We start from the raw sequence: 12316 nt of genomic DNA, 5'->3' as shown, positions 1-12316 counted from the left end.
ACTATCGAGCAAAGTGCAATACAGTAGTAGATTCCCTTAGCACTGGCTGTCTTGAGATGGATGAGTTGATAATTTAGACCTGTAATACAAAGGTTTTTTGGGGGGAGGACTTGGTATGTTACCATTACAGAGTTTCAATAAAAAGAGAGGCTATCACATGTTTTCTCTATATTACTGAAAGTGCTAGTTCCGATACAATATTGTTTGATGATGGCTCACGTGGTCTTTAGATATCAGATCTCTTAAAATAAGGAATGTCTATAACTACCACAGGGACGCAGGTGGCGCTGTGGGTTAAACCACAGAGCCTAGGACTTGCCGATTGGCGATGTAGTCGGCGGTTCGAATCCCCGCAACAGGGTGAGCTCCCGTTGCTCGGTCCCTCCTCCTGCCAACCTAGCAGTTCAAAAGCACGTCATAGTGCAAGTAGATAAATAGGTACCGCTCCAGCGGGAAGGTAAACGGCGTTTCCGTGCGCTGCTCTGGTTTGCCAGAAGCGGCTTAGTCATGCTGGCCACATGACCCAGAAGCTGTACGCCGGCTCCCTCGGCCAATAAAGCGAGATGAGCACCGCAACCCCAGAGCCGGCCACGACTGGACCTAATGGTCAGGGGTCCCTTTACCTTTACTTATAACTACCACCTCTTGGAAAATATTGCCAAGACTTGATAGAAAAATGTGTATATATGAATATATGTGGATCATATGTGGATATATGAATGAGTATAGTCTATATGAATATATTAAATATTACTGTGCTTCTAGAGATAGGATTAGATTCATTGGTCAGTGATTGTAAAAATTAACCAAGCAAACAGGACCTTGATCCTACAAATGTTCGTGGAATGTTCATGGAAGAAGTCATGAAGGAAAACATTGCACTGAAAGCACCAAATCCCACTTCCTTTCTTTCGATATTTCGATTATTTTGCAGAGAGAACAGATATTTGCAAACAGGGTGAAAATGCTTCCTGACTTCCCCTCTTATCTTTACTTCATTCTTCAGTGTATGTTAGTTAAGATCACAAGCAAGCTCCAGTGACGCATAAAGGGTTTCCTAATCCCTCCAGTTCACACAGAGGCATCTTGTTATCAGCAGGGAATGGATCAGTTCCTAGACTCCACAGCCACAATCCATCAAAACATTAGTCATCATGACTAAATCCTAGTGAAAGTGATGATGGGGTGGACATGACTTAACTTGAGTCCCATTTATTTCAGCGGGGCTTAACAATGGGTTGTGCCTGCTTTCTTTAAAGACTCTGAGATGCCTGGCACTGTGTGTATGTGTGCTTCAAAGTACTTCAAAGTAGAGGGAACACAACAGTGGTGCCATATATTTAGGATGTGAAATATCTCACCCTTAGAATTCCTACACACAAAGACAATGAGTTTCTAGCAAAGTCAGAGTCCACAGCCCTTGGTCTAGGAATCTGACACTGCGCTATAGTTTAAATTCCAACAGCAGCTAGTTTATGGGGTGGAGGGAGGAACAGAATGAAGTCATGTTGCTCCCAGATATCAGTGTCGCTCCAGTAACAAGACTCTAGACTTCTTGAACGTGACTGCGGAGAATACCACAGGAATGAACAGCCATTCGTCACCCACGGCAAATGGTTTAACAGACTGTAGTGGAGCTGATGCTATATCCATCCATTGAGCACATGCTTTGAATGGACTTTCTTCCTCCAGTCTCCTGAGCTGCTAAAAACAGACTGTAAATCTTGCTCGGCGCTGGAGTTGCTGCTAAAGGCGCCCACATGACATAAAATAATACGCACCAAAGCACAGGACTGGCAGGTAGGGACAGCCTCACATCGCTGATGGATAATCAAGGCCGCGTCACTAGTTCCAGAATAAATTCCAGGGGTGGGATGGAAAGGCAGTTCAAAATGAATTAAGCACATTTGGGGAACATGTGTCCATTTGATACATTTGTGTCTTTCGTTCAGTTTCCTCAATTTGGGCTGTCCACAGAGTATAGGACACGCAACTAGAATACAGAGTAGGATGGAAAATACACAGCACCGCAGAGTCATACAGAGATGGGCTGGGAATAATGGAAAGGAAAGGGAACAAGATGGGGGCAGACAGCTCCCCCTCAAACATCAACAACAGACTCTCAAGAGGGCTGCGGAAGCCCCATTCTGCGAACATGCGCTGTTTCTTTGGTGCAAGGGAAGTTAGGCTCCAAAGCCACATTACGGATGAAAAGGGGATGAGAAGGCAGAAGGAGTAGAAAGAGAAAGGGGCTATAAGAAAGAATGGATGGAACTTACGTTGTAATTCAGTCTGTTACATTGACATTGACCCCTACAAGTTTAAGAGATATGGAAGGGGTATGGCTAGGCAAATCTCAAATTTATTTTTCTCTCTGCTTATTTTCCAAAGGTCCATCAAGTGGCGAACTAGATGCTTTGCAAACTAGATACCTTCAGGAAGCCCACAAGCAGAACCTGAGTGCAACAGAACTCCCCCCCCCCCGCCTTATTATTCCCAGTACTAGCATTCAAAAGCATAATGCGTCCAATAGTGGAGTTATAATGCAGACATCATGGCCATTGGCAGCATTATCTTACACAAATTTGAATTCGTCTAATCCTCTTTTAAAGCCATCCAAGTTGGTGGCCCCTTACTACAGCCCATGGTAGCACTTTCTCCACACTTAATAATCTTATATTCCTCTACAGAAATGCCTGCTTTGCTTGTTCCATAGGGCTTGCTCATGTTTGTTGCCCCTTTCTGAACCTTTTCCAACTTCAGAATATCCTTTTGGAGGTGAGGCAACCAGAACTGTACCCAGTATTCCAAGTATGTTCTCACCACAGATTTGTATAATAGCATTAGACCACTGACAGTTTTATTTTCATTTCATTTCCAAATGATCCCTGACATGGAACTCACCCTTTTCACAGCCACCACACATTAGGTTGACATCTTCATTAACCTATCAATTTTGACCCCAAGGTCTCATTCCAGGTCAGTCATCACCTGCTTAGGCTCCATTAGTGCACTTGTGAAATAAGGGGGGGGGGGGAAATTGCCCCAATGTGGCACACATGCATATATTGAACTGCATTTGCCATTTGGGTGAAAAAGAAAATGATGGTGCCCTTTCCTAAGTGATGCAAGTCTATTAACCCAAAAGTTCATTTCTCTCATTCTTAATGGAAACCTCAACGGGCTAAAAAATTAGTCTCTATTAAATATTTGGTAATATGCAGATTTATGTAAACATAATGCATTGATTACATGTCAGTTGAATAAGCAACAAGTATCCAACTGACTTCCAAGTTCTACTGAAAGTAGACTAATTGAAATTAAGAAACCTAAATTATTCATGCCCACTAACATAATGGGCTAACAAACACTAACTCTGAGAACTAGCTTTGGTAACAACTCTAAAAACTTAATCAGTCAACAGGCCTAATGTTAGGAACCCAAAACACAGCAAGGAAGAATTTAGAATTCAACCTTTTTTCTTTTTTAAAATTATCCATCTCATTCATGAGTTGCCAACATGGTACCCCTGGATGTTCTTTAACTACAACTCCCATCATCCCTGACCATTGGCCAAGTTGGCTGAGACTGATGGGAGTTGTAGTCCAAGAACATACCGTCAGTTGGATTTTTACTATCAAGTGGTGTACTGTATAAATTTTATGAAATAAATATATAAATAACATCTGGGTGGTATCCCAGTGGCTACCCCTGCTCTAGTTATATACTTAGCAGCAAGAACAGCTAATTATGAAGTTTATGGGCACATCATTCTTATAACAGCTCATCTCTGGTCACAGTGCACCAGTTCGTCCAGTTCTTGTTGCAAACACAGACCTCTGCATGACACTGCCTCCCCTGTCCCCATTCCCATCTTCCCCTTCCTTTGGACTTCCTGTTTTACCTAAATTTGAAGCTCTGTGGCAGGAAGTGGCCCATCTTGCAGTCAAGGCAAACTTGGTTGATCTGCTTCAGCAGGTCTTTCTTGCTGAAGCTGTATCCGTTGAAAACACAGCCCCCAAAGACTGGCTTCCCTCCAGCATACATCTGTTGACAAACAGGCAGGAAGGAGGGGAACAAAAATGCTTTGCAATAAAATATATATATATAAGCGAGTTGGAAGGCTTGGACCAAATGGTTTCCTTTTCCTGTTATGCACAGGAGGCTTAAATGTTTTCATCCAGACATGAAGGGGTTTTGACAGCTCTCTCTCTCTCTCTCTCTCTCTCTCTCTCTCTCTCTCTCTCTCCACACACACACACACACACACAGAGAGAGAGAGAGACTTCCTGCACATCACTTAACACTCCTGATGTTGAATGAAACATCATTCACTTTGGGAAAGCAGAAACAGTACAGGTCTTACAGCCTGACCACAGAAAGGCTTACTGCAAACCCTTTTCGGCTGCTGTGTCCTTCAAGGCAGTGCCTGCTGACCACACCCCTATTCCCCACAAATCACAGGAGATTCCCAGCTCCTTTTTGTGTGTGCCAGATATCAAGACAGCAACATATTTTCACATTTCTGTAGGTGTGTGTGGTTGCAGCAAAGTTCAGTGGCTCGCTCTTGGATATATAGAAGATTAAATTGCCAAAAGTCCTGTATTTTAAAACTATTTGGTGTGTGTTTGTGTGTTTTGGGGGAACATTATCGCCTAAAAGAACTACAGCAATATTGCTAACACAAGGCAAAGAGTCCACTTTTTTTTTTAAAGGAGGGTTTGTTGTAATTAATTTCAAAATTTATGGTGGGCATGCTTCCCTACTACCTAGGGCCAGTTAAAAAACTTGTTTTGTTTTTGTAATAGATTCATATACACAAATAAATAATATTTCTATTCAATGTACAGCAATAGCAATATGTAATGTACATATCTGCAGGCAATGTGCTATTGGATAGGGGGCTCTTATTACAACAGGGTGTCAAAACTATTATGGAACTTGAGCTTTCTGGGCAGCAGGGGAGCACAGAGGAGAAGAGAATTTGTTTGTGCAGCAAAATGTCCTTCGGCCTCCAGACTGGAGAGGAGTGTAGCCCTTCAGAGTAAAGAAGCTGGCTGTCCTTACTTTACTACTAATGCAGTACAGTAGTTTATTTATTTATTTTTAAAAAGAGTACACTGTAAAGGAAAATTCATTGGGCAAGAATAAGATTACAGAATATGGACATATCATGCTGGATAGAAAAGGTACAAAAGCAGATGGAGGTCAAAGACAGGACACTGCAAGTGCTTTACTGATGTTCATATGGGGCAAATGAATCCATCATAGGGGAGCAGCAAAAGTAGCCAAGTTGCTGTCCTCCAGATGTTATTGGACTACAACACCCATCATCCCTGACCACTGGCCTTGCTTACTGGGATTTATAGGAGCTTAAGTCCAACAGCATGTGAAGGGCACCACCTTGGCTATCCTTGCTGTTCGCTCAGAAGCATCAGCTTTCCTGAGTTCCAAACCAGGCTGAAAATGTTCTCTACATCTCTTGCTATATGTATGGGGGCATATCAGCATTGGGTAACATGAATGCATGTAGGTTAGGATGGAGCCATGATGCTTTTGCCAGCTCCCCACATCCATTCAATTTACCCCAAATAAACATGTAAAAGGTAAGTGTCCCTAGAATTAAGACAGGACAGAGGAGGGTGTGTACAAGACACAACACCACTAGGCACATAAGTGGAACAGCAAGAGAGTGGGCAGTTAGGCTAGGTGAAGTGCTCATGGAGAAGAAGGAGGGAAAGAAGGAGGGGGTGCAATAAATGGCCCTTGAGTCCCTTTCAACTCTAAGATTCTATGATTCTAAGTCAGAGCAAGAAAGGAAAGTCTCGAATGGCTGACCGGCCAGGAAGGGGTGAAGAGGGTAAGAGAGGAAAGAGACGTGGGTGGGAGAGAAAGGGTGGCAGGCCACAGAAACAGGCACATGAGCAAGGAGAGAAGGCAGAATGTGGAGTTGCTCAGGAGAACTAGGTGGGGCCACAGAGAGAACAAGGGGTGTGGGTGGAAGGCCTGAGGAGGCAAGGATATGAGATCAGGGAGGTGGGACGGAGGGGCTCGGAAATGGTAAGGGTCCCTGTAGGAAATGGGTGGCTGGCAACCACATGCTCGCCCTGTGTGATTTAGCGTTGCTTCCGTGCAAGGAACAAAGCGTTCATTGTGAAGCCAAAGTTCTTTGGCAGCTGTAAGTTGCAGCCTCTTCTCTTCCCAGCTCTGCCCATTCAGAGCATCAGCAGTTCCCTCTAGTGGGCTACTGCTTCAAGTGCCATAGAAAGCACAGTATTACTAAGTTTTAAAAGTCACCTTTACGTAGGAAGTAATGAAGTTTCAGGTGGTATTCACTATTTTCCTTTTTTAAAAAAACAAATACCCAGCTGGATAGATGGGAGTTGTTGCTGTCATCGATACTGTTTTTTATCTTTATTTTAGATTTATGCAGAAATTGTTGTGTACTTTTTGATTAATTTGGTCATGTGCTTTATTTTTATGATTATTTTGTTTGTAAATATATAATTTGTTATATGTTGTAAGCCGCCTTGAGCCTGGTTTTACCTTTGGGAAACGGTATACAAATAAAATGATTGATTGATTGATTGATTGATTGAACTACAGTTCCCAGGATTCTTTGGGATAAACCATGACTGCTTTAAATGTACATTACAGATGGGGCCTTAGTCTGCATATGTAGTCGGCACCAGAATGATTCATTAACCCCGTGAATGTCACAGCCATAAGATATCGACAAGGCAGTCTCAAATACACCTGCTGGGCTTGCCCATTTCTATCTAGAGAAGAAAAATAGTCTCTATGCACTCATTAATTTACCTCTGTATATTATGGCTGACAGTGCATAGATGGTCTATGGCCATGGGTTGCAATTTACAATTTCTTTCAGGTTGGAAGAACAAATCTTAGTGTGCTCAACAAATCTTTCCAGCTGATAAAAACACCCCAGATATTACTGTTCTTCTAAGTCATTTTATACTCCAGTTTTTTTCTCCTGTGTGCAGACTAAGATGGCCAAATAAATATTCTATGCTTGATTCTTCATATGGAGTCAGTCTGCAAGAGTACAAGAACCCTTCTATTCTTGTGCTCTTCAATAGGCAATATTTTGATACAAAGAAACAATCCTTTTCAGGATAAAGGCATGGATCTATTTATTTTTACTTATAAAAATATTTATAGGCCACCCCATCACATAAAATATTAGGGCAGTATACAAGTGCAATAAAATGTGACATAAAAAGATACAAAACAATCATAAAAATAGCTGGTTCATCTTGGAATAGTTTGAACAATTGAACAGACCTGTCCGTATAAAGAGGTCTTCAAGAGATGTCTGAAAACTAGCTGTGAGGATGTGTGCTGAATTTCTGCTGGAAGTAGGGCTGCCATATGTCTGGGTTTTCCCAGATATGTCCAGGAATTGGAGTGTCAAAATGGCATCTGAGTGGATTATTGATGAATCAGCAAATATCTGGGGAAACCCAGACATATGACAACTAGGGCGAAAATGCTTTAAAAATCCCTTTCAAGAAAAGCTCAGCAACTCCCCCCTCCCTAAGAAAAGAAAAGGTCAACAACTTTGTTCAGATTTTCCCCTTTGGAAATATGGCAAGTCTAGCTAGAAGAGTATTCCTCAGCAATGAACTAGTGAGAATAAATGCCTGACTTCTAGTGGAAGCTTCTTCTGGCCGAAGACCTTTTAGCACCTGAGGTGAACCACAAAATGAGACTCCCTTCCCCACTAGGGAAGAAGGGTTGAGTGAAGATCTACATCAGGATCTGCTGCCCCTGTGGATCCTGCCGCCTGAGGCGGTCACCTCACCCTGCCTCATGGGTGGACCAGGTCTGCATGGGGGTGGGGCAGCTAACAGTGCTTCTCTGGATGATCTCAGTGACTGAGCTAGATTCTAAAGGCTCAGGTGGCCCTTAAGGTACCCTGCACCCAACTTGTTCAGGGCTTTGCTTATGAATACAAGAAAGCTGAACCTGGTCTAGTAGCATATAGGCAGCCAGTGAGGGTATTTGAGCAGAGATGCCACATGCTGTTGGCCATCTGCCCCTGCCAGCAGTCTTGTTGCTTCTTGCTGCACTTAACTGGAGCTTCTGGACCAGGCCCAAGGATAGTGCCACATAGAGCACAGAGCAGTATTCCCAAGGTTAGCAATGCATAGACTACAGTGGATGCTACCCCCTGGGTTTTTAATTGTATTTCAGTTCAGTTTTTTAAATTAATTTGTTATCATTTCATTGCTTTATACGGTAGCTTAGTGTTGCATTTTATTTAATTTTTTGCTTTGTGAGCCACTCAGAGAAGTCATCACGAGACAGCTATATTAATGCAGTAAATAAATAAAATAATCCAAGGGAATGCTCACCAGATGCTGCTGCCTGGCACCCATCCATATTCAGCCAGTTATTATGCAGATTATTTGCACATGTCACATGCAAATATTATGGTTGCAATTCTAAACATATTTGCTTGGAAGTAATAGCATTTACTCCAAAGCAGACATGCATAGGATCTAGCTCTTTTAAAAGGGTCTTGGTTCTTAAATTTCTGGTGAACTCAGAGCTAACTAAATTGAATTTGGGGTGTAAAGGATAATATACGTCTATGAAAAAGTTGAAAAGAGTAGATTAATTATGTCAGTACTAATTATGATCACAACAATATTGTGGAAGAGGGGAGAAAGTTACCTCACTTTCCCACCATTTTTAAAAATTATTTCTTCCCATGTGGATAATCTTGGGTGCCAGCCTTCTGATGAGATGAATCAAAGTTCTTACCAGTGACCCACACCCCACCTCTGATTCACTTCCACCCCCATTTTTATGCAGTTAAAATATTCTCTCCTGCTATTAGAATCAATGCTGCCTGTACTTCAAAGTGGTATATAATATGATTAACTGCACTGGGACAGAGCAAGGGTGAAGTCAGCCAATAGATTCTTCTGTGCTGAAGGGAATGAATAATATCCTCCAAACCCTTTGAAACTCTGAACTTGACTTGACTACCCAGTGTGTTAGACTTCCATGGCCAGCGGTTTACAAGCATTTAATAGAGCACAGAAAGGCTTTCATTATCTGATTTGGCGCCTCTGTCAATGGGTCTAAATAAAAAACATCTCTCCTTATGTGCTTAAGGCTCCCAAGAAGAGAGCAATATACTGCAGGAATAACTAGAGTGGGAGCCCCAGTCATTCAACACAGTAGCACATTTTCTGCACAAAACATGAGGTTTGGGGGAGTCAACTGAATTCCAAGCTCTATTGCTCACTTGTTATATATAGACAGATATTAAAACAGATCATGATGCTGAGTTCACAGATCAGATGATGAGGTTAAATCAAGCGGAAAGAGTGCTTTAAAATCTTCTGTTAGAAAAGAAACCAAAGAGAGGAGACAGGTATTTTACAGTGTATTTATAGGGATTGTGGATACAGTGCATAATCATTATGTAACTAGGACTACAACCCTAAACATACGAGGGAGTTCTGTGAAAGTCAACCAAGAGTCTCGTCAGCACTGGATATAGGGCACTTCCCCTGCACAGGGGGCTGAGCTAAGGAGCCACATAATCAGCTATATTTATATGGGTACTACTGAAAAGATCAACTGTACCAAAAGGAATTACTGTGAAAAGAAATATTTGGGGGCCCACCAAATTTTGTCCTTGTTCAGGGCACCATATTACCAAAATCCGCCCCTGGTCTAGTGGCACCTTAAAGACTAACAAATTTATAATAGCAAAAGCATTAGTGAACTCATCAAAAGGTTGTGGGGTCTCATTTATTAGAAGTTTGTGTTTGTGTGAATTTTTGCAAGAAGAAAAAGACCAGATACTTACTACCACCATTCCAGGAACAACGGCATGCTTCTGCACCAGCAGAGGAGGATTTTTGTTTAGAGGGCACTCAAGATCATATCTCAGGAAGCGGAAGGGATCATGCTTGCACTGGGAATGGAACAAGTGATACTGTCAGTGTATTGGAAAGGTCCTGAGGGTTTCTGTTCTAACCAATCAAATATGTGTAATGTTTCTGATGCTAGGGAGCAGAAACAGTCTCGCACAGGAACTAAATATTGCCAACTCCAGCAGGCAGGCAGATAAAGTGGAGACAGTGAGGGCTCTAGCAGACCTCTCTGTTTTCCTTGCATATGAGTAGGGTGTTTTTCGTTCTCTTTCCCACCCACTGTTTGAAAACCTGTCTGAAAGCAGGAAGAACCTGTAGCAGAGACTTATTCCAGCTATTGGCCATATAAACTGTTAAGAGACTATGAGAAAGGCTGAGATTATCAGCTTCACCGTAGAGCCCACTGAACCCACGTGTCTCTTCCCCAAGGACTGATTTGCCATACGTTGCTTCCTTCATTCCAAAGTCACCAAAGCCAGTTTGAGAATGTTATCTATTGTGAGCACCTCAACTGTTGCCATGCCCTGGTAGACTTAAACTGAGGCAAAATCCAACAGCAACAGTGTTCCAAGGAGTACCAGGCTTCTGAATCTAGCCTCCATTTTGATTTCTCACAATGCTCTGATGTAGTGTTAATGTGGCACATTGTGGGGAATTAAAACGGCAGCAAGATCCAACCATTGTGTACTGGTCAAACAAACATTTTAAGGCGAGTCCAGGGCAGACATCAGCAATGAGCCCTGCTGAGATGCTGTGGTCCTGGCAACTGCCCATGGATGACATATACTGGCACAGGCCCTGAAAATAAATGTGTTGAAAAACAATATCACAGCCTGGAGGGATCATTGTGGGGAGTGAAAATGTTGTGGCTGGAGTTCCTGTGCCTGTAACAAAATATAAAGCCCTCTAACCTCTGTGTCCATTTTTCTTGAGGGATACGAGAAATTCACAGAGGATAAATACATAACAGTCACATTGCTACATTGCTCTTCTACGTTCAGAGGAAATAAATACCACCAAATACCAATTTCTGAGGACAAATGGCGTGGGATCTGTTTTTCACCTTCTTGCCCTGCCTGTGGGCCACAAGATGGCTGCCGTGGGAAGCAGAATAGTAGACCAGATGGGCCTTGGCAGTCTGTTCTAGCAAGGCATGTTCTCATCAGGCAATATGTGTCTGTGTGCGCATGAGCTGCCTAAATGACAGGGAGCCTGTCCAATACCTTTAGTGAAAAGAAGCCAAGTAAACAGGGCCTCATATCTAAGGTGTGTATATGCTTCACCAAAATCCAGTTTAAGTACCAAAGTAGTCCTATTCTTGTGACAAGGAAAGACTGATAGGGTGTTGTGAATCAAATATGGAAATAAGCAGAAGCTGTTTGTTTGTATGACTTTAATTTACAGTGTAATTCTATGGATGTTTTGCAGTTCCATTGTGCCTATTGGGGATTAGAAAGTGGGCATAACATCACAGCTTTATCTATTTTGAGAGGAGTGACAAAGGGCTTTTGGTGCAGAGGATAGAAGGGGTCACCCAACCATTGGAAGGTCTCCTTTTGGCTTCCACCCTCATGTTTCAGAGTTTATCTTATTCTCAGCTTCCATACGCTCCAGAAACATGCTTTTAAACTTAATCAAAATGAACAGGAAGAAGACTTCTGTGTCAGATATCAAATCCTATGCTCACAAAATGCAAACACAGATGTACAACCAAAACAACTTGTGTGTGTGCGCGCGTGTGCACATGCACGTACATGTTTATCAGCTAGCTTACCTGAATACAAGGTGAGGGACGGCCGTGTTGCATTTGTATGTACAGATTTTCGATGGACCACTCAAAGAAAGGGGAATAGGAATGATCTTGAGGCGAGATCACACAGATCACAATGACCTGATCAGGGTCTCTTGGGGCAGTAATAAACTTTTCAAATTCCAAGTCTGTAATCAACGGGATCTTCACCACACACCTGCAGCATAAATCATCTCCATCTTTAGACATAATTTTGTGTAGCACGACTGGACAGTCAGCAAGAGAAATTGCCCAAGGTTCTGGTGGACGAACTGCATCCTTAGCTGCAGACACCTCTGCTTTGCTCCTGTGAGAAGCACGTGATGCGGTTGTGAGAGAAAGAGAGGCAATTGTGGGGGTGGGGGGCAGAGAAAGCAAAGTAAAGTTGCGACATGAACCCTAGTCAGAGGTTGGTTAGTTATTTTAAGCATTTTCATACTGCTCTTCAATTGTATTCATGAGGGTGGCATACTAAAAGCACAAAACCATTAAAACATAAATAAAATAATAATCTAAAAGACATAGAATTAAAAGAAGTAGCATAAAACAGCCAGCAGCATTTAAACTGCATCTTCCAGCATGGGGAAATAAAAAGTTATTTCTGCCTGGG

At 42.4% G+C, this 12316-nt stretch overlaps 1 protein-coding gene across 13 annotated transcripts in view; it reads right to left on the bottom strand.

The window, feature by feature from the left end:
- The window catches only part of LOC310701169 (uncharacterized protein C3orf20 homolog), a 55704-nt gene that overhangs the window by 13471 nt on the left and 29917 nt on the right, over positions 1–12316 (bottom strand). For 11 of the 13 annotated variants that reach the window (XM_083491574.1, XM_083491582.1, XM_083491578.1 and 8 more), the window contains 3 exons: positions 11692–12013; positions 9851–9958; positions 3905–4047 (listed from right to left, as the gene is read on the bottom strand). In XM_083491574.1, coding sequence (XP_083347700.1) covers positions 3905–4047; positions 9851–9958; positions 11692–12013 — 573 coding nt within the window. The remainder of the gene's footprint in view (positions 1–3904; positions 4048–9850; positions 9959–11691; positions 12014–12316) is intronic. The other 2 variants (XM_083491577.1, XM_083491576.1) reach the window with 1 other exon arrangement.

Source organism: Podarcis liolepis (genome assembly GCF_965112155.1).
Source record: "Podarcis liolepis genome assembly, chromosome: 2".
NCBI lineage: Eukaryota > Metazoa > Chordata > Lepidosauria > Squamata > Lacertidae > Podarcis > Podarcis liolepis.
Note: the sequence above shows the minus strand (reverse complement) of the source record. Positions and strands in the feature narration are given on the sequence as shown.